We start from the raw sequence: 23471 nt of genomic DNA on the forward strand, positions 1-23471 counted from the left end.
GATTCTATTCTTTGCAGCCAAAGATGGAGAAGCTCTATAGAGTCAGCAAAAATAAGACTGGGAGCTGACTGCAGTTCAGATCAAGAACCCATTATTGCCAAATTCAGACTTAAATTGTAGAAAGTAGGAAAATCACTAGACCATTCAGGTATGACCTAAATCAAATCCCTTATGATTATAAACTGGAAGTGACAAAAAGATTCAAGAGATTAGATCTCATAGAGAGAGTGCCTGAAGAACTATGGACAGAGGTTCATGACATCCTCCAGGAGGCAGGGATCAAGACCATCCCCAAGAAAAAAAGAAATGCAAAAAGGCAAAATGGTTATCTGAGGAGGCCTTACAAATAGCTGTGAAAAGAAGAGAAGCGAAAGGCAAAGGAGAAAAAGAAAGATATACCCATTTGAATGCAGAGTTCCAAAAAATAGCAAGGAGCGATAAGAAAGCCTTCCTCAGTGATCAATGCAGAATGGGAAAGACTAGAGATTTCTTTAAGAATACTAGATATACCAAGATAACATTTCATGGAAAAATGGGCTCAATAAAGAACAGAAATGGTATGGACCTAACAGAAGCAGAAGATATTAAGAAGCAGCAGCAAGAATACACAGAAGAACTATGCAAGAAAGATCTTCATGACCCAGATAATCACGATGGTGTGATAACTCACCTACAGCCACACATCCTGGAATGCAAAGTCAAGTGGGCCTTAGGAAAAACAAAGCCAATGGAGGTGATGGAATTCCAGTTGAGCTATTTCAAATCCTAAAAGATGATGCTGTGAAAGTGGTGCACTCAATATGCCAGCAAATTTGGAAAACTCAGCAGTGGCCACAGGACTGGGAAAGGTCAGTTTTCATTCCAATCCTAAAGAAAGGCAATGCCAAAGAATGTTCAAACTAATGCACAATTGCACTCATCTCACACACTAGCAAAGTAATGCTCAAAATTCTCCTAGCCAGGCTTCAACAGTACGTGAACCATGTACTTCCAGATGTTCAAGCTGGTTGTAGAAAAGGCAGAGGAACCAGAGATCAAATTGCCAACATCCGCTAGATCATAGAAAAAGCAAGAGAGTTCCAGAAAAACATCTACCTCTGCTTTATTGACTATGCCAAAGCCTTTGACTGTGTGGATCACAACAAACTGAAAAATTCTTAAAGACATGGGAATACCAGACCACCTGTCCTACTTCCTGAGAAATCTGTATGCAGGTCAGAAAGCAACAGGGAGAACTGGACACGGAACAACAGGCTGGTTCCAAATCGGGAAAGGAGTACGTCAAGGCTGTATATTGTCACCCTGCTTATTTAACTTACATGCAGAGTACATCATGAGAAATGTGGACTGGATGAAGCACAAGCTGGAATCAAGATTGCCAGGAGAAATACCAATAACCTCAGATATGCAGATGACACCACACTTGTGGCAGAAAGTGAAGAAGAACTAAGTAGCCTCTTGATGAAAATGAAACAGGAGAGTGAAAAAGTTGGCTTAAAGCTCAACATTCAGAAAACGAAGATCATGGCATCTGGTCCCGTCACTTCATGGCAAATAGATGGGAAACAGTGAAACAGTGTCAGACTTTATTTTGGGGGGCTCCAAAATTACTGCAGATGGTGACTGCAGCCATGAAATTAAAAGATGCTTACTCCTTGAAAGAAAAGTTATGACCAATCTAGATAGCATATTCAAAAGCAGAGACATTACTTTGCCAACAAAGGCCCATCTAGTCAAGGCTATGGTTTTTCCAGTAGTCATGTATGGATGTGAGAGTTGGACTATAAAGAAAGCTGAGCGCCAAAGAACTGATGCTTTTGAACTGTGGTGTTGGAGAAGACTCTTGAGAGTCCCCTGGACTGCAAGGAGATCCAACCAGTCCATCCTAAAGGAATTCAGTCCTGAATATTCATTGGATGGACTGATGCAGAAACTGAAATTCCAATATTTTGGCTACCTGATGCAAAGAACTGACTCATTTGAAAAGACTCTGATGCTGGGAAAGAATGAAGGTGAGAGGAGAAGGGGACGGCAGAGGATGAGATGGTTGGATGGCATCACCGACTCAATGGACATGAGTTTGAGTAAACTTCGGGATTTGGTGATGGACAGGGAGGCCTGGCATGCTGCAGTCCATGGGGTTGCAAAGAGTTGGACATGACTGTTAGACTGAGTAAACACCTGAAATTAATATTGTAAATCAATTACACATCAATTAAAAAAAAAAGACTCCTGACTTCTAGACCTATATATCTGGTTACTTACTAACTTTAACTGGATTTGTCAAAGACACTTCAAAGTCGAGATAGCTAGACTGTGAAGTTAGTCTCCACATTCCCCAGCCCAACCTCTTCTTGTGTTTCCTATCTTGAGAGGGTACTTTCCTCTTTAAGCTGCCCAAATCATACACATGTGATTCCTGACTTCATCCCTTCTCATGCTTTCCATTTCCAATCCATCTCAAGCCCACTTGACCTCATCTACAAAATCCTCTTGTTCTACCCACTTCTGTCATCTCACCACCACCTCTCCAAGTGATCACATCTCACTACAGCTGTCTCCTCTTTGCTAGCCTCTCTCTGGTTCTCTCTCATGTGTTTCAAAACAAAGGCACTGACTGTGACGATGCTCAGAACACTCCGTCTTGCTCTTACTAGATTCCTAACACCATCCATAAGCTGTTCTGTGGTCCAAGGGCTGGCCTTTCTTTCCAATCCCTGGCCTTCCTTTGCAATTTCGTGTCATATCACATCTCCCCTAAATGTAGTTTCTACACTCCATCCTTTTTGCAGTTTAAAACTCATCACAAATTCCTCCAACCAAAGGGCCTTTGCATGCACTATTCCCTTTTACCAGAATGCAATCCCCCCTCTCTTTACTCAGCTCAGTCTTTGCTCAGCTAACTTCTACATGGCCATCAAATTCCAGCTCAGTTGTCCTCTCCTCACGGACACCTTTGCTGACAGCCAATCCTGGGCCAGACTGTTTTGTTACATGCTCCAGAGAACCATGTGCCTTATTCTATTTGAGTCTGAAATAATAAATTTTCAATTAATTTCTATTTTTTCTGCTGGAGTAATGTTTAATATCACAGGGAACACAGAACTATCTTTGCACAGTGTGTGGCACCGCACCTGGCACATAATGAATGTTTAATAAGTCTTGAATGAATGAAATGATCATCCTAGTCCTGATGTTAGCAACTACAATCTAGTTCAAGTTTGCAAACAGAAAGGCAAAACAGAATATATCTAATAAATACGGTCTTCATTCTTTTCTTCAGACCTTCTCCTTTAACCATTCTGCATATTCATTCACCCAACAACTAATCACCAATGGGGTCAATGTAGAGTGCTTATTAATAGATTATTAGTTGCTTATTAATAGATTTTTTAGAAAAGATGACTAGTGATTTGAAACTAGCAAGGTTTAAAAAGTATTTTTAAAAATGAACAGGAGAACATTGTCTTCATTTCACAGAGAAGAGGATTTCTTCTTTATGAGATTTTATTTATAAAAATATTTATTTTTTTTACTTATTTGGTTACATCAGATCTCCCTTGTGGTGCACAGACTCTAGTTGTGTGCGGGATTAGTAGTGTGGCACAGGCTTAGATGTCCCAAGTCATGTGGGATCTTAGGTCCCTGACCAGGGATCGAACCCACACTACCTGCACTGAAAGGCAGGTTCATAACCACTGGACCACCAGGGATGGCCCTCCTTTATCTTTTTTAAAAAAGAGATAAGGACTTTCTTTGTTGCTGGCGCTTAGTGCCTAAATTGTGTCCAACTCTTTGCAACCCCATGAACTGCAGCAAACCAGACCTCCCTGTCCTTCACCAACTCCCTGAGTTTGCTCAAACTCATGTCCATTGAGTCAGTGATGCCATCCGAACATCTCATCCTCCGTCATCCCCTTCTCTTCTGTTTCCTTAGGTGATGCAAATTCAGGAGCTGGACAGGCCAGCGTCACTCCTGCATACAGACGCCATCCTTCCTCTACTGGTTCTAACATGCAACTTGAAAGTAAAAACATCAAGTTCTCTTTATTTATAACAGGTAAAAACTGCAGTATGGTCATCTAATATACAATAAAAAAACAAGTGTAATTACATCCTTAACAAAAGGACAGCCAGCATGTTTTCTTCCATAGCACAGAATTACTGGTTTGTCTCCGCGGTTGGTCCTCATCATCTGGTCCATTTTCCTCCCAGGAATTTCCTTTTCAAAGGAAGACAGTCTTCAGGGCAAAAAATGTTTATCAGACTCTAGTTCCAGTAGTATATATTTTATTCACTTATAGATCCACAACCACCCCACCACACACTATCTTGCTCCAGCCTTCCTTGAATCCCTATTGACATCAGTCATTTATTACAACTCTGCCCCAACATTTATTATAACCCCCAAGTTGCATTTACAGTTAAGAAGAATCTGTAAATGGCACAAATCAACTCAGATATTAGTGCACAGAAGTCAAATGATCCTCTGAAATACTGAAGTACTTTTCTCCAGCTTTTGGTAAACAATTATATGTTCATTTAAAACACAGAGAACATTCCTTAGACAAACGTAACTCCTGAAGCTCATCTAGCAAGACAAATTACTTTGTATTTCTTAGCACAATAAAATGTATCTTTGGAAACTGAGAAGAACCAAAATTATTTAAAACAATAACAGAACACCACACATAAAAATCACACAACAGATTGACTGATACATTGAAATTCTGTCAAAATCGATTTTCAGTGAGGCTTTGCATTTCAAATAGGCCAGTAAAAAAAAAATGGTCCTAAAAGGTGTATTTTATACATGTGACCTTTCATCCTCCAAAGAGCTGTTTTTCTCACTTGAAGTTTCTAAATAACATTTATAAAAAGAAATATTATAAGAGGGATTATCCGGCTCAGTCAGTTTATTGTGAGAGGTTATCAACAACTGCTTTGAATTCTCAAATGTCAAGAGTGGGAAGCCAGTAATAGATTTGGCAGTTCAATATGTGACACTATTATATTCTTAAGTAAAATCATGTATTTCCCCTAGAATTTATTTAATTATCCCTTTAAAAAAATTCATGGAACTTATTAAATATTGACTATTTCTCTACTTCTCTTTCAAATCTTTCCTCATATCTTCATCAAGTTTCTGCTTAATCTCTGATAACATCTACCTTGACTTGCTGCTCAAGAATTTTCCTTAGCCCACTTAGAAAGGCTGACACAATTCACTCCAAACCCTTCAGTGTCAAAGATACCTCACATGTGGGTGTTGGGGGAGTGATGGCTGGGAGGTAGTCTTAAGCAATTATTAACATGAATTGCTCAAAGAAGCCAGGAGAACAGTCACCAGGATAAGAAGAAACCTGCTCAATTTCTCCTGCAGTCTTTTCTTTGAGTCGTGTAAACATGGAGCTCTTTTATTTTTGAACTTCATGTATAGTTTCTAGAGCTCACTGAGAGCTCAACAAGAGAACACCCATAGAAACTGTAGTTTTTTTTGATAACATTAACTTCTTATATCCCCTTTCTACTAGAAGAAGAATACTTTTAGAACTGATTTTTGCCGTATGATCTCCTTTACTGCACTTTGCTTCCCAATAATCATATGTCATTTCTGTAAATGAAAAAAGCAAGAAGTCATACTAAAACAACTAAAATAGAAATGCTAGCCTTAAATTCTGACTTGAATACTTTGGCTTCAATTATAATAGAACTCATATTGGGGACCACCTATGAGCAAGTCGAGGAATCCTATGTGTCCTTCCTTAAAAGCCATTGCACATTTGTGGTACAGTGATCTGAATTTCTTTGTCACCATTATAAAACTTTAATTTCATGTACTTCATTTGATATAACCAAACCATCCTATATACTTCATAGAATAACCTTTGAAAAGAAGCATGAGCCATGCTTTAGAGGATAAAGTTTTTCTTACAAGGTACTCTAAAAGAGAAAGTTCTATTTATTTTAATTAATTTTATTATTATTATTTTTTGGTCACGCCACACAGCTTGCAGGATCTTAACTCCCTGACCAGGGACTGAGCCTGCACCCTTGGCAGCGAAAGTATGGTGTCTCAACCACTGGACCACCAGAAAATTCCCAAGTAAGTCATATTTACGAATAAAATTTCTTTTGCATGACTTTTTGTAAATGATCGTTTAATGAATTTTGCAACATAATTTTCATTTCTTCTTTGAAAGTAACTTGCCCACCTAATACTTTTTTTGTTATGTTCAGGCAACTTGTTCTCTACAAAAACCTAATTAAGGACGTTGCACCAATTTACTCTTACTTCCTTCTTGTTCACTGAGTTTAAAATGGGTGTAGGCAAGAATGCCAAATAATGTACATAACATGCCAAGACCCTGATTAATTGACAATGGATCCTTGAATAAAACATATCCTCCAAATAAAGTAATGCAGAACTTGAAGTGTCCAAACATGTTATAGCTGAGGTTTATAGATAAGGATAAAAAAGAATAACAAGCTAGATGTTTTATATTCTCTCTCCTCTCTCTCTCTCACACACACACACACACACACACACACACACACACACACACACGCACGCACGCACAGCTAAGGCTTCCGATGGCTGGAGAGAAGTACATGAAACCCAGACTGAAGAGCAGCTCCCAAGTTTAAAGAACAGGAACTTCAGTGAAGCCCTGGGTGAATCCTAGTTTCTTCAGGTAGCTTTCAGTAATTAATCAGTGACAGGAGACTCCCTCAACTACTCTCCCTGCTGACCTCCCCAAACAAGAGAGAAGGGGCTGCGATACAAAGTTGGGAAAGGGATTCAGAACAAGTTACAGAGAAGCTCTTTTGTAGATTAATTTGTGTTGCTGTTTTATGGGGCCATTTCAAAACTTCCCTTGGCAAATGAGGTGAGACGTGTAAGGCGCCAGAGGGCTGACTCAAGGGCAATACAGCCAGTGTGCTTAAGCTTAGGAGGGAATCAGGGGCAGGGGAGGACTAGCCCTGAGCACCAGTGACTTGCCAGGCACTATGCCAGATGCATATCTAACACCATTTTATAATATTTAAGCGTCATATTTCCCTTCACTGCAATAGCACTCTTCTCATTTACAACAGTGGAGGCTCGAGGATTTTAAGTAACTTAGCTCACAGAATTAATAAGTGGCAGGGCCAGAGGTCAAACATAGATGGGTCTATTAAGTCTAAAGTCCATGTTTGAATTGAATTTACTCAAGCTGAGTTGAAGTTACTGCGCGTAACTTGCTGCTGGATTAAGGCATTTCCAAATCACTGTTCATTTAAAAGGCTAACTAAAGACACAACTGGTACCTTTACAAGTTATTCTTACTGAATTTTAAATCATTTTTTCTATATGAATTAGTACTTTATTATATTTCAGATGTCTGATATGTACCCATGTACTCTTCCTAATAATACTAGAAAGAGCTACCACTCTGCCCCGGCGTCATTGTGAGGATTAACTAAGCTAATATACGCACAGCTTTAAGCACCCAGTAAGGTCCCTATCTGTGAGCTATTTACAGCAGTGCTGTGCTGCGCTTAGTCACTCAGTCATGTCCACCTCTTTGTGACCCTATGGACTATAGCCTGCCAGGCTCCTCTGTCCATGGGGATTCTCCAGGCAAAAATGGGTTGCCATGTCCTCCTCCCAGGGATCTTCCAAACCCAGGGACTGAACCCTGGTCTCCCACGTTGTAGGCAGATTCTTAACTGTCTGAGCCACCAGGGATGCCTAAGAATACTGGAGTGGGTAGCCTATCCCTTCTCCAGGGGAACTTCCCCAATCCAGGAACCGAACCGGGGTCTCCTGCATTACACGTGGATTCTACACCAGCTGAGCTACCAGAGAAGCCCAGTAACAGCGATACTTACACCTAATAAACACCGGCCAAGTGCTGGACACACATTCTCTCAGACACTTACAGCAACCTAATCATGTGGGTACCATGACCCCCATTTCATAATGAGAGTGGGACAGAGATCTCTCACAACTCGCTGAGGCAGCAGCAGAGCTGCACCTGCATGCCTGGACCTGCCCAACCTCAAAGTCCAGGTTCCCTCCTCTGCTCGGAGCCCAACTAAGCAACCAGGAAGTTCCGTCTGGGCAGGAGAGCACAGGTCAGGTCACCAGGGTACCAGTGCTTGCCTCCCTCAACAGGGGTAATTTTCCTGTGGGACAGAGGACCTTCTCAAGGATGTTAATTATAACCACAATAAAACAGGCTTCATTTTCAATTCTGAGCTATCTTCCAGTGCACTGGCTCCCACATGCCAGCATTTCCTTACTCCTCAGCCTTTCTTTTAAGTGGTCAAGGTCTGTTAAAGGTATTTATAGGAGAGGAAAGGCAAACTTAAAGAAATTCTTCAGCGAATCCTTTTGTAAATTAGGAAAAAAAAAACAGGAGCAAGCTATATTCAACATCTCCAACTCCTCTAATTCTGCACTTTCTTCCAGTCGGCTTCCACCTGGACATTCTCAAGTTCTTGTCAAAATCATCAGTGCCTGCCCCTCACCAAGCCCTTCCTCAGTGGCCTGAACCTGACCTGGCAGCAGCTTTGGACACAGCTGACTCCCCTCCTCCTCACTTGGTTTCTGCACCCTCTCCTCCTTGCTTCCACCTCAACTGCTCCTTCGCTGCCTCTTCCGCCTGGCTCCTGTCATCTCTGCAAACTCTAAACGCTGAAGTGACCCAGGACTTGATCTGTAAACACCATTTTTTCCTCTTCCTGTGTGCTTAGTAATGTCAGCCAGACTCACTGCTTCAAACCACATCTACACACCACCAAATCTCTCCAGAATCCCTCTGGCCAAGACCTCGATCTTGAACTCTCTGACTTGTTTCACCCCAAACTGAGCACCTGGTCTTCCTCCCCACCTCCACACCTCCTTCGGGCTGTCCTATTTCAGTCCATGGCAACTGTACGCCACCAGGGGCGCAGGCTCAAAGCTGGCTGAGTCAACCTTCTTTCCTCTCTCATTCTCCACATCCTATCTGCCTGCAAAACCTGCTGGCTCTACTTGGAAATACATCCAGAGTCCAATCACTTCTCACTGCGTCCACTGTGACTCTCCCGGTACCAAAGCAGTGTAGCTTCTAACTTAGCATACTGCAGCAGCAGCAGATGACTTCCCTTCATCTCTTGCCCCTTTCAATGCAGTAGTTCTCAACTGGGAGTGATTCTGTCGTCTGGGCAAGGACACGGTTTTGGTTTTCATAATTGGGGAAAAGGGTGCTACTGCTATCTGGTGAGTGGAGGCCAGAAATGCTGCTAAACATCCTCCAATGGACAGGACAGGCCTCTGCAACAAAGAACTGTCTGGATCAAAAGGTCAGTAGCACTGAGGGTGAAAATCCTTGCCTTGCCTGTTCTCAACACAATAGCCCAGAGGGATTCTACTAAAACAGACATAAAATCATGTCATGTCCCTGCTCAATGGCTTCACATCTCACGTAAAAGCTCTGCTCAGTTTGACCCCCTATTACTCTGAGTCCTCCTAAAGCCACCCTGTGCTCCCCCTGCTCCAGCCACACAGGTTTCTTGTTCCTTCCAGTCTCTCGCCTGCTGTTCCCTGTGCCTGGCAATGCTATCCATCCCACTCTGCGTGGAACCACCTCACTTCCTTCAGGTCTTTACTCAAAAGTATCCGTTTTGCTGAGGCCTTCCTGTCTACCTTGCGTAAAACTTCACCCTGTCCCCAATATTCCACCACCCCTTCCCTGCTTCATCTTTCTCTCCTATCACTTGACACTATCTAACCCTGCATATGCACATTTCATTCCTTATTTATAGCCTTTCTCCCCAGAACTTAAGCCTGTGAGAGCAGAGATTTTTGTCTCTTCAGTTCACTGTATCTTCAATGCCTGACATACAGTAGATACTCAGTATGTGAATATTTACTAAGTCAAGGAATGGTTTACAGTGGGCGTTCAGTTAATATTTGTTGAATGAATGAATGGATGTTCTTAGTTAGGGCACATACTTGGATGCCTTGATCTGGCAGCACAAGTCCTGGCTAGACCACCCAGGTTCAAACCTGGACACCATACTCCAAGTGAGTTATTCAACCCCTCTGCACCTCCACTTCCTCTTCTGCAGAACAAAGACAGAATTTACTTCACTGAGCTGCTATAAAAACTAAATGTTAATACACAGAAGGTGTTTCAAACAGCGCCTGGCACAGAAGAAACGTTAAGTGTTGCTTTTGTTTTTTTTTTAAATTATTACTATTAGAACTGTTGTTATTTATTGATAGCTGTCAAATGTGCTGTTTTATACTTTGTGGACAGCTCAGTGTTCACTCAATATAGGTAAAATGCTAAAAATGGGCAGCTGAGTTTGATTAAGATCTTCAAGTCATGACTTCACTTCTTAATGTGAAGCAATATTGAGAAAAGCAGGCACACCCAGCCAGACAAGTACAAAAATAAACTCACAAGCCAGAGTGACTGGTCTGAAATTATTGTTACTTAGATTAACCACTCCTTTGTATTATTATTAAACTATCAATAACTGAAAAGTGATGGGAAACCTCAGTATTCACTCAACAAATGTTTATGTGCAAGGACTGGTGCTCTGCATTAATTCTGATACGGGAAAAGCTCACCTATTCCTTAAGAAAATTCAAAAGCATTTATGATGCAGAAAGCTGACCCATCTCCCCAGTTCACAGTTTCTTAAATCCCCATAAAGACTAAAAATAACCCAATCTACTCAATTTAGGCCATGCAATAGTAAGTGTGAGACTCAAATAAAGAAATCAGTGTGACAGAGTTTTGGAGAATATAAGACTATACATTTGTGAACTTTTAGAAAAAGGATACGTGACTGGTGAAGTGTTCCCAATGATCCAATAAATCGACAAGTTCACCATGAAAGCTATTACTCCAGAGAGCAGGACCATCAGCTACAAATAAACCAAAAGAATCATTAATGAAAAGCAGCTGCAATCATTACAATCATCAAGTGAAAATATACTTCATCAGGAACTTCTGTCAACCATTAAAAACCAAGACCTTTTTTTTGGCCACACCGCAGTGCCTTGTGGGATCCTAGTTCCCCAATCAGGGTACCGAAACCGGGACCCTGCAGTGGAAGCGTGGAGTCCAAACCACTGGGCTGCCAGGGAATTTCCCAAAATAAGATTTTTAAAAAGAGATAATCCAGTTCAGAGAAAGCAAGAACTGAGCATAAAAAAGCAGAATGAGTAGTATTTGAAACTGCAATTTTGTCTACAAAATGCAATGGAAAATTCTTCAACAATATGCTGACTTTGAATGTAAACTGCCAGGTTAGTTTTTCTTATCTATCCAGTGAAAAATTATTTTGTAATAATTTCTTTTTATAAAAGTAATACATATTCATCATGGAAAAATTAGAAAATAAAGATGAGCAAAAAGAACATAAGGGATTTTTTTCCTTCTACTTTTACCGAGATGTAATTGACACACAGCACTGTGTAAGTTTCAGGTGTACAGCGTCATGATTTGACCTACACACATTACGAAATAGGATTGCCTTGTAGCTCAGTTGGTAAAGAATCTGCCTGCCATGCAAGAGACCCATGTTCGATTCCTGGGTGGAAAAGATCCCCTGGAGAAGCAAATGGCAGCCCACTCCAGTATTCTCGCCTGGAGAATCCATGGACAGAGGAGCCTGGCAGGCTGCAGTCCATGGGGTCGCAACTGTTGGACACAACTGAGCAACTAAACCATAAACCAACCAACCATTATGGAATGGCTACCAGGGCAAGAATAGAGAACATCTACCATCCACACATATACAAAATTAAACATACAGGGAAAAGTATTTTTCCCTGTGAAGAGAACTCATAAGGAATTCTTATAATCCCAACCACTCAGCACAGTTAATACATTGGCATATATCCTTTCACACCTTTTTTTCCTTTGAATTGCTCATTTTATTCTTATTTAAATTGAATCAGTAGGCATTCATTCGATATCCACAAAACTAGCCCAGGCCTTATAAGGAACACAATGGGTTCTTGCCCTCAAAGATTTCAGAAACCACTCAAGGACATCATAAAAATCTTTATGATATAATCACAGCTTATACTTACATAGTGCTGACTAAGCAACAAGAATTGTTCTAAATATATTACATGTACTAACTCATTTAATTGTTGCAAACAGCCATGAGAGAATAAAATATTTTCCCTTTTCACAGACAAGAAAACAGCACAAAGAGGTCAAGTAACTTGCCTAAGACACAGTTAGTAAGTGGAAGGGCCAAGATCTAAACTCAGGGCAGTCTGATTCTGGAGTCTCTGCTCCTAACTGGCTCTGCTGTGCCACCTCTTAACCAAATGAAGCTTCCCCAGTGGCTCAGCAGTAAAGAATCTGCCTGCAGTGCAGGAGGCTTGCACGAGATGCGGGTTCGATCCCAGGATCAGGAAGAGTCCCTGGAGAAGGAAATGACAACACGCTCCAGTATTCTTGCCTGACAGTTCCCACGGACAGTCCATGGTGTCAGAGAGAGTCAGACACAACTGAGCGACTAAAAGACAGTGCAATACAAGACGCACAGCTCAGGCAAGAAGAGAAAATCAGTCTTGAGCTCTAACCTCAATTAACAGGCAAGCAGAGAGCAGGTTCTATAGGCTCCTCTAGACAGGAGATGTCCTTTTGGGCTGGAACAGCAAGAAAAGTCTTTGGATTTCAAATGCATGTTTAGATTAGAAAAAGAAATAACAGGGGCAGGAAACAGCATGGGTCAAAGCAGAGGAACGGAAGCCGAGGTGTGTGCGCGGGACATGGGTAAACCTGCTTGGCTGAGGATGGGAGACAATGGGCTGTCCCACTGTAGACACGCATGACAGTCTGTCCACACATATCCCACAATTTCATGTTAAAAGTTAGAAAACAAGTCAGACAGAGAAAGAAATATCATATATCGCTGATATGCGGAATCTTTAAAAAAAAAAGATACAAATGAACTTTTGTATAAAACAGAAACAGACTCACCAACTTAGAGAACACACTCATGGTTACTAGGGGTGAAGGGTGGGGAGGAGGGATAGCCAGGGAGTCTGGGATGGACATGTACCCACTGCTATATTGAAGATGGATGGCCAACAAGGATTTACTGTAGAGTGCAGAGAATTCTGCTCAATATTCTAAAACAACTAATTGGGAAAAGAATTTGAAAAACAACAGATACATGTATATGTATAACTGAATCACTCTGTTATATACCTGAAAATAACATAACACTGTTAATCAACTATATGCCAATATAAAATAAAAAATTTGTAAAAGGTTATAAAACCATTATCTACTGCTGAAATAGAATTTAGAGAAAATATTAGTTACAATTTGAATTATTAAGGAGTTTAAATTCCAAAGAAAACATGTCATATTTGAAGACTCTTTCTGTCCCATATGGGTTTTTTCAGTTTTTAAATCAGTGCAGTTGTAACTAGACCAGGGGAGTTGGATTTGCTATCTTTTAATTAGAAACAGTAATACCTTACTTTCTTTTTTTAAACAACAGTGAGGCCCACTAAATTTTTAACTAAGAGAAATTTGCCCCTTAAAGATTTAAAAAATTGTTTCTAGGAATGTATCATTGTTAATTTTACAGAGTTTACAGTATGTCACAAGCCTGTTTCCTGATGACCTTCACATCATTAAAAACACAATTACACTTTGAGACAATGATGCCCTCTAGAGACAGTGAAGGTGATTCTCCCTTATTCAGCAGTCTCAGACTGCTGTGCTCTTGTTTTTTTGACCTTTATTTATGGTCTTTCTGCTGAGGTCCTCATTTTTAAATGTCAGAGGACCAGTCACATAAAGCCTCTCCCGTCCTAGTCTAAGGTACCCAAACTACAGTAGTTTGATAAATTACCACCACCTACAAAACAGACATGCCCATGCCCTGCGTTAAATGTATGGGAAGCAGAAGTTCCTTTCGTAAGTAGGGGGGGCTATACTTTCTAACTTTATTAAAACAATGTCCCCAAAGTACAGACCCCTTTGATCTGACAATTCCATTCTAAGACTCTATCTCACAGAATAAAAAGGCCCAGTTCGTAAGGCCACATGTACAAGGCTGTTTACACAATACTGTTTATGGTAGTTAAGAACTGTAACTATTATCCAGTCATCAAAAGAATGATGTGAAGATATTTTTATGAGACACTGTTAAGTGAGAAAAGCAAGATACAGAAAATCATAAGTCCCTGCTAACACAGCAGGGTCCCAATAAAGCCTTGCTTGAATTTCTAAAAAAAGAAAACTTGTGTAATAGGATCCCACTTTTGTAAAAGAAACAAGTGTATAGTTTAAGTAGACATATGTGTATGTATGCTTGGGCATGTTGTATGTGCTTATATTAGGGTATGTACAGCACAGAGAAAACATGCAAGAACAAACACTAGAATATTAACATGACTTACTTTAAGGAGAGGGAGTGGGGTAATGGGATGATGAAGTGTGTATGGGTAGCGGGGCTGGGGAAAAGGAACCCAGGATAAAAACAGCATAAGTAATACGGTTACACATATATGAAATTAAATATACACACAACGTGCATTTATCTGTGGATTCAAAAAGATCCATGAAATGATCGTTACCAAAGTAGTAAAGGTGATTATCCTAGTGTGGCAGGATTCACGGGGACTTTCACTTTATAATTTTATGTATGTTCAAAAATATATATAATATGAACTATGCATATTATTACAATAAAATCAACAAAGCTATATTTTCGTTATAAAAAAATAAATGCCCCAAATATTTGTGGGCTACACAGCTTGGCACCACTGTGGAAGGTGATTGCAGCCATAGTGGAAAAGCCAATATGGTTTTCCCAATAGTCATGAACGGATGCGAGAGCTGGACCATGAAGAAGGCTGAGCACTGAAGAACTGGTGCTTTCAAACTGTGGTGCTGGAGAAGACTCTTGGGAGTCCCCTGGCCAACAAGAAGATCAAACCAGTCAATCCTAAAGGACATCGACCCTGAATATTCATTGGAAGGACCGATGCTGAAGCTGAAGCTTCAACACTTCGGCCACCAGATGATGTGAAGGGCCGATGTGATGCTGGGAAAGACTGAAGGCAGGAGGAGAAAGGAGCGACAGAGGATGAGGTGGTTGGATGGCATCACTGACTCAATGGACTTGAGTTTGAGCCAGCTCCAGCAGATAGTGAAGGACAGGGAAGCCTGGCGTGCTGCAGTCCATGGGGTTGCAAAGAGTCAGACACAACTGAGCGACTGGACAACCAATAGGCTTGCTTAGCACAGTAACCAGGCATCGGAAGACCTGAATTTTAGCCCTGGTTTTACCACTGACTAGCTGTTGCACCCTAAGCGAGTCCCTTAATCTTTCTCTGCCTCAGTTTCTTCATCTAAAGAATAATCTCTGGGCTTCCCTGGTGGCTCAGTGGTAAAGAATCCGCCTGCCAATGTGCAAGAACAGGTTCAATCCTTGGTCCGGGAAGATCCCACAGGACTCGGAGCAACTAAGCCCATGCACAGCTACTGAGCCTGTGTTCTAGAGACCGAGAGCCCCAACACCTGAGCCCACACACCACGACTACCGAAGCCGCACGCCCCAGAGCCCGCCTCCACAATAAGAGAAGCCGCCGCAATGAGAAGCCCGCGCACCGCAACTGGAGATGAGCCCCTGCCTGTCGCAGCTAGAGAAAAGCCTGCGCGGCAACAAAGACCCTGAACAGCCCCAAATAACTAACTAAATAATTAAATTTTAAAGAAAGGAATAATCTTACCTTGCCTCCCTTAAAGTGTGATTTTAAAGATTAAATGTGAGAATGGATCCGAGCTAGCACTCTGAAAACTAAAAACTGCATTAGTAATTATTACTGTCTTGTTTCTTAGACACCCACCCAAACAATTAGACCTTACCAAAGCAGAGACTGACCAGGGACCAAATATTCCTCCTTCTGCAAACACTGGCTCAAAGAAGGGCACAGCGATCAGCAACATGGCAGACGACATCGGGGCCTGGTAGTACAGCAGCTGCATCGAGTTTACTTGCAATTCATGCTGTTTGGCTCCTACCCACTGAAATTCAGAAGAGAGAACAAGTTAGGCAGAAAAAACTGTGGTACTCAACAAAGAAAAGATGCAATTTTGGCCACAAACATGGGAATGAGGGGCAGGGCTCAGGGAAGAGGAAATGCCTAAGATATCAAAGATCAATAATATATATATGTATATCTTGTAAGCTCCTTGGATAAAAGGAGTTTTCTGTATTCCATGTCTGATAATTGATTTTCTTACTATTAAAGGAGGGGAAAAAAATCCTCTCTTCCCTGCAGATCCTAGTAAATGTGGAAAATCAATGCATAGGTATCAGAGATCTTGGGAAAATTAGGCAGGTATGGATATTTATAAGCAGGAATAAGCAGGCTAATCTTCATAAGTAGGATAAGAAGAACACAGATGCACTGTCAGACTTCATTTCTTTCTAAAAATGGCCCCCAAAATGAAGACTGGGAGGCAGGGCGGACTCTTGACTGGAGACGAACAGAAACCTCATTTATCCCAGGTGGCCACCAACGTGTGTGGTCAGAAAGGTATGTGAGGGCTTTTCGTTAACTTCAGAAAACTCAATCAGTGGCAGAGTAGAAGGAACCTCCCTCTCTATGGCTGACTTTTCTGGGAATAATCCCCCCTAATAAACTATAGATAATCACAACCCCTAAAAAGGCTATGCTTAGAACAGACACTCCACAGCCTCAAACCCTTTCAGTTCTCAAAATGCTTCAGAAATATAACTGAAAAAGAGGTTTTAAAGAAAGTTTGATAGGACTGTCTGAATATAATACCTAGCAAGAACAGCCAGGCTTTTTTGAATAACTGCTCCTACATAATTCTTTTTCCTGTAGGTCCGGGTATCCTGTTACATAAACGCTAAGTCTACAGAAATTCACCAAGACAAAAATAGAAGAGCAGGAAATGTGAAGCATTATCCTGCCAGCCTTAATAAGAGTCTGCTGTGAACATGAAGGACAAAGAGTTGATTCTTTTGCTTGGGATACCACAGTGAGCGAAAATGAAGGCAGAGGGTGTACGCGCAGCCCTGCGTGGCCTTAGCAGCCTCTATGGGCAGCTGCGGGTCTGACACGAGATAGCAGGCCTGGAATGGTGCTGACTCTCAGGCCTCCACTTGCCCTCACTGCAGCGCAGCCTGAATTCTGCTTGTCACCATTCTCATGAAACTGCTCCCTGACAGGGTGCCTTCACCTGCGGCCACACTGATGGACCGCCCTCGGCCCCCTTCCAGCTGGAGCCCTCTGCAGAACCTGCAACTGCTCTTGGAAGGACTTGACCTCTGGTTTGTGCAGCTTTCTCACTCACCTCTTCCTTCCTACTATCTGTAAGGGAGATGTCTGGCTTTCCTCTTTTACCTCCCCAGCTTATCTTTTCCTATCCGCTGACACCTAGAGCTCTGACCTTCTTCCTTGAGCATCCTTTAAGTCACTCCTTTAACAGCTTACTGATCATTTCACTTAGATCATCTGCAGGATCATTATTTAGGATTAAGCTGATTACTTTCTTCCCCAAATGAGCTCCTCCTGTGTTGCTCCAATAATTAATGATATAGTCTCCTCCAAGGATCAGACTCATTTTCAGTAGGGTCTGCACTCTCACATTCAGTTGGGTCTTACTAATTCTTTCTCCAAAAGGTGTCTGGAGTTTGATTTTTCCTTTCCATGTCCAGTACCACTGTCCTTGTTCATGTCTTTCCTGTCTTCCCCTTAAACCATGGAGCACTTCCTGACTGCTCTGCTCTTCCCTCTTACTCATTCTTCACTGCCGCCAGAAGTTTCTAGAACACAGGGAATGATCAACTCACTGCCCTCTCTGAACTCCTGTCCTGGTGCCTGCAAGATAAAGGGCACACTTCCTCCACATGATACTCAAGACTCTGAAATCTGGTCTCACCCACCCCTCAGCCCTGTCTTTCCACCAAGCAACTACAGTCCAGTCTCACCAAAAAGAACCAACTTCTCCAAAAATGCTCTGTATTTTCACACATCATTGCAAAGAAAGACCTCTGCTATATTACTCTGCTAAGCAAATTCCTATGCGTTCTTCAATTTGAACTTTCCCATAAAGCCTTACCTCACCACCACCTCCTAGCAGAATTGTCTCTCTGTGGTATTCCTCAGAACTTTCCTCATACCCTGAGCTATACTACCTGTGATCAGCTTTCTCCATGCATTTCTTCGATACTGGATTATAGCTGCTTTTCATCTCTGTATCAAGGCTGAGTATAAAGCAGAAGAAATGTCTGCTGAATGGAGGAAAGACTCAATCATCTTTCTACAACTAAATCTAACAGCTCTTAATTCATCTTAACTCATTCAGCTCTTAACTCATCTCTTAATTCCTTTCAGTGCCCTAGTAGTATGAGAAGAAATAACTTGGAAATTATACAAGGATACAATAGGAAAATACAACTTTCCTTAAAATGAATTTTTTGGGGAATATATCTATTCTGTAACCATACTTTCACCATTTACCAATAATCAAAAACTTTGCCCATAATTTAGTCTAGTCTACAATCATTCCTTGGTCAATCTCATTTCAAATATCTACCTGAGAGATACAGAATTCTTTGATTCCAATCTATATCAATTTTGAAACTTGTCTGAACAAAAATGGTCATATTGGCGTGGCCAGTGAGTACTGTGAGTACTCTGAATTGAAGTTATACGTAAAGGATACAAGAAATTCTAACGTTCAACAAACAAAATTTCCTGCTCTAACAAATAATTCATACTGAATCAAAAAAGTCCATTTAACAAAAAAGATAAATAGTATCTAATGAAAAATTTAAACTCATTGAAGTATGCCCAAATGCAGTTTTCTGAAAGCACAAACCTGAGCTTCCTCTGATTTCTCTCTGTAGTAAAAGAATATCTTGGGGCTAAGTGAGAAGACTGAGTGGGTGCTCCTGCCTTTCATGTCACTGCTCTCTTTTATTTAAACTGCTTCTCTGCCACTAAGAAGTTTATTCAACCCCAGAATTTTCACATAACAATGTTTCTGAACTAACCAGTACTAGAAAATGCTAAGGCTGCATTATTAAATTCCTAACATTCATAATAAAAATGCCTTAGTATACAACTAGTGGATGCTTGTGAACAAAGTCAAATTGATCCCACATTTGGCTCTGATTCCCCATGCAGGCATACCCAGAATTTTCAGTCCAAGGTTTTCAGTATAGAGAAAATACTGTTTCACTGTACCCTTTGTCATTCATTATTCTTTTCCCCACTATATAAGAAACAAACAAAAAATACTTGTTGAGATTTTACGGTAATGAAGTAAATAAATCCATGAACAAGTTTTCAGGCAAGGCATCAGGCTAGCTCAAGAAGTGAAATACCCATTGCTATAATATACTAACAGAGACAAATGATTAGAATATACAAGCTGTAACAGCGGTATATCTTTTGAGGCAAAGATTTATAAATCTGAAATTTTCCTTTCCTGTTCAATTTTTTGGATCTGTATTTACTCCTTCACAGTAACATCATAATTAAAGAGTAAATGATAAATACCACAAAACCCATGAACACAATCCTCAAGTAAAAAAGTCTTATTACTATTTTGTAAGGATTTCCCAAAACACATTATACCATCATCTGAAACTCAGACTGTAAACTGTGGGTATCATACGCTTACAAACAGTTAGGGAGATACTTGGTGAACACCATACACCCACATTTCTGTCTCCTTTCTTCTCTCCAACTTGAGTCAGACAATTTATGCAATTATGCTTTCTTCCCAACAGTCTATTGTCTCTATACTGTATTGCCTAAACCTTGGGGCACAGCTTCAAAATTTATGAAACCTGCTAAAAGGCACATAAAGAAAAAAAAAAAATTACCAACCACTTGATAAAGGGATGTAACTAAAACACCAAGAGCAGCAAACACCGTTCCAAGGAAATTAAACTTCACATCGTAATAAGAATTTAGGATTACACCTAAAGTTATAGGAATCTGTAAAGAAAAAGAAGTAAATGTTGTTCAGATTAAATTTATGAGACATAAAATTAGCATTCCTTTCACAGTGTCTTACAAGGTTAACCATAAAAATGTCACAGGAAACAATGAACCTCTACAAACATTCTTCCATGTGAAAAAAAAAAGAACTGTTAATCCTACTTCCTCAAAGTTGAATGAAATAATTCTATATTTTTGTTCACATTTACTTTTATTTAAAATTCTGGGTAAAATAATGAGTCGATGCATTGCACTTTGCATGAAAATACCACATGCAAACACATCAGAGTAAATGGACTACAAAACTAGTGTCTAAACATAGAAATACAAGGGTATAACCAAAACCAGCATTAAGATTTTAAGTTCTGTAAGTTATGAAGTACTAAAATTATTTTAGCCCATCTTTTTTTATGTAAAGACTATGAAACCTCTGCAGTATGTCAACGCAAACATATCCTGAGAGACATTTAACGTTTATCATAAAGTCAGTTTGAGATTTTCCACTTAATCCGATACAGATTTGCATCACTCAATACAGCTTTCTTTCTTACTCAGAAATCACAGCATAAGGATTTCCCATCAAACAGTACTTACTAAAACTCACACAAGTACACTCTACTGTGCTGAAAGCCCAACAGAGCGCCAAGATGGCTTTTTTTCACCTTTCCCAAATAAGCGTGAAGTTCACAAATGACTCAAGTGTGGATTTTACTATCACGGGAAAGAGGATGGCGCAAGGTTACGCAAACTTGCCCGGGGAGAAAGATGGTCCAGGTGAGCTGTTAGAGGCGCACCTCACCCGGCTGAAGCTACTCACCAGCGTGAGCCGTATTTTGGTGGAGAAGGTTTTCTTGTAGCAGAGGGTCTGGATGACTATGATTACCGGCGTGGTCATGGCCTTGGCCAGCTGATAGGTGCCTATGGTGTTATTCTGCAAAGATAAGTTGGTGAAGACCACGAAGCCACAGAAGCTGAGGGCCAGGAGGAGGAGCTTGGAAGGCGGCAGACTTTTGGGGGCAAAGATGTCCAGCTTCTGGCAGACGTACAAGCCCAGCCAAGTGACCACGAAGTGAACCAGGGTCAGGCTCATGCTGGGGAAGCCGTAGTGGACATAGACCCATTTGTTAAGGAGCACGATGCAGATGGACACCAGTAGATTGAGTAGGAGCCCGGCCGCGATGCGCCCGTTGCCCCGTACTCGATCCGCCAGCGATGCCATGACTCTCGCGTAGCCAGGGGCCGTCAGCCTCGGAAAGGGGCGCCCGGCCTGTCCCCGACTGCCCTCTCCCTCCTCCTCGGCCGCCGCGTTCTCGCAGCCGCCGGCTTCACGGGCCGGCTGCGGAGAGACATTCGACCTTCGGGTCCCAGCAGAGTAGCAACCTCAGGGAAGCACACATGCTCTGCCGCCGCCCATTCAGTCTGCGACGACGCGGCCACACGTCCCGCGCGCCCCGCCCCCTTTCATCCGTGGTCACGTGGCTCAGGGCACCCGCGCTTCCGCCCTCGAACGGTTAGCGGAGCAGCGAACCCGCGCAGGCGCGTGGCGCTCTGGATGAGGCGAGCCGAGTCCTTCTTGCCGTACCACCTGAGTTCGCTAAACCCGGCTGTACCAATCTGGGACCCCTTTCTTGTTAGATATTTCCTGTGTGTTGTTTTGATCGACTTGTTAGCTACTGTTAGTTCTGAGCAAATTTAGCCCTTATGAGACAGGGGAAAGCATTACTTCTTGAAAGCATATTTTAAAACATTTTACTTATAAAATCTAAACATACGCAAGAGTAGACTGTACGATGAACCTACGTATATGCTCATCGTAGGTACTATTCAGATTTTTTTTTTGTTTGGCTTTTCATTGTTCTAGAAAAATGTCCATTTTATTTAGACGTTCTAATGTATTTCGTCAGAACTGTGCATATCTTTTACCATGTTTTCAATTTATTTCATCTGTTGTTACATCACTTTATTTATTCTAAAAATGCATTTGAGTTTTCTTTGTCCTTTGATTAGTCTTGTGGGTAACTATTTTACTGGCCTTTTCGAAAATTCTGATTTTGCTTCATAACTTTTTTCATTCTTTCTCTCCTGATTTATTCAATGGAAAGTTTAATTCATTTATTTTTATTTAAAAATAAAAAGATGTAAAACTGTGAGTTTCCTCTTTTAGAATACCTTTGGACACAGTCTTCAGGACAATATAATCTCATTTTCCTTAATTCTTTAGTTTGATTGACAGTTTTCATTTCCTCTTTGAATTGAGAATTATTCAAATATCGAGCACCTGTTTTGTCCCAGGCACTGTATTTGGTACTCGGGAGATACTGGCAAGTAAAGCCAGACAAAACCCCTTCTCATAGATGTCAGTGAGAGAAGACATACAATTATAAACCACAACAAATGAAAGTGTCTGAAGAAGTACAAAATATGATTCTATGAATGCAAACTAAGAGAGCCTGATCTAACTTGGGGAGGAAGTCATCCCCCAAGGCAATGATTCAAATTAAGATAAGAAGTTAATTAGGGACAGTCTGAAATCTGGCTTTCCTAACAGGGTCTTCCTGGTAACACTTTTCTTCCTGTCATGTCACCACACTCTAACAATTCTTACTAGAATTGTGTGCCTTTTCAATTGTATGTTCACACTGCCATCCTCTCTTCCAGTTTGGATCTGCAGAACTCAGCAGTGATTTACTCTTTACCTCATTTGCTCCGCAGTTAAGAATCTAGCCTTAGATAACCTGTCTTCTTTTAGTCTACTCAATTCACTGTTTCCTTGTGATAACAGATTTAGACTGATAATCTTAACATGATTGATAAATTTTATTTTTATCACTCCTCTATTTCTCTTAGAATATTTGAAGTTAAAATATGAACTCTGAAATTTGGGTTAAAATATAAAAATATTTAAAAGATTACAACTGCCTTCATTCAAGGCATCCAAGACCCTAACCTCAATTTCTGACATTTACCCAGTTGCCCATTGTTTCAGAACTTTTGCACATCTCCAGGCTGATGTAGTTGGGTAAGTGGTTTTCTCTACCTTCCTCACCAAAGCACAGGAGCCCTAATCCTTACTAGTCCCCAAACGTGATTATTATCCTTAGTCTCATTGACAGATGTTGGAATAGAGGTAATGAATGTTATCTTGCAGCTAGAATAGATGAATTCTGTTCAGTTCAGTCCCTCAGTCGTGTCCGACCCTTTGCAACTCCATGAATCGCAGCACGCCAGGCCTCCCTGTCCATCACCAACTCCCGGAGTTCACCCAAACTCATGTCCATCGAGTCGGTGATGCCATCCAGCCATCTCATCCTCTGTCATCCCCTTCTCCTCCTGCCTGCAATCCCTCCCAGCATCAGGGTCTTTTCCAATGAGTCAACTCTTCGCATGAGGTGGCTAAAGTATTGGAGTTCCAGCTTCAGCATCAGTCCTTCCAGTGAACACCCGGGACTGATCTCCTTTA

General features: G+C 41.2%; 1 protein-coding gene across 1 annotated transcript in view; it reads right to left on the reverse strand.

Moving 5' to 3' along the window:
* MDM2 (MDM2 proto-oncogene) overlaps positions 1 to 21371 on the reverse strand; it is an 81242-nt gene extending 59871 nt beyond the window's left edge. Inside the window, exons 1-3 of the mRNA XM_052639444.1 lie at positions 20829 to 21371; positions 19898 to 20008; positions 15910 to 16052 (exon numbers count right to left, since the gene is read on the reverse strand). Of these exons, the coding sequence (XP_052495404.1) occupies positions 15910 to 16052; positions 19898 to 20008; positions 20829 to 21230 (656 nt within the window). The 5' untranslated portion in view covers positions 21231 to 21371. The remainder of the gene's footprint in view (positions 1 to 15909; positions 16053 to 19897; positions 20009 to 20828) is intronic.
* Positions 21372 to 23471: the final 2100 nt, after the last annotated feature.

Source organism: Budorcas taxicolor, chromosome 5 (assembly GCF_023091745.1).
Source record: "Budorcas taxicolor isolate Tak-1 chromosome 5, Takin1.1, whole genome shotgun sequence".
In the NCBI taxonomy this organism is placed as follows: Eukaryota; Metazoa; Chordata; class Mammalia; order Artiodactyla; family Bovidae; genus Budorcas; species Budorcas taxicolor.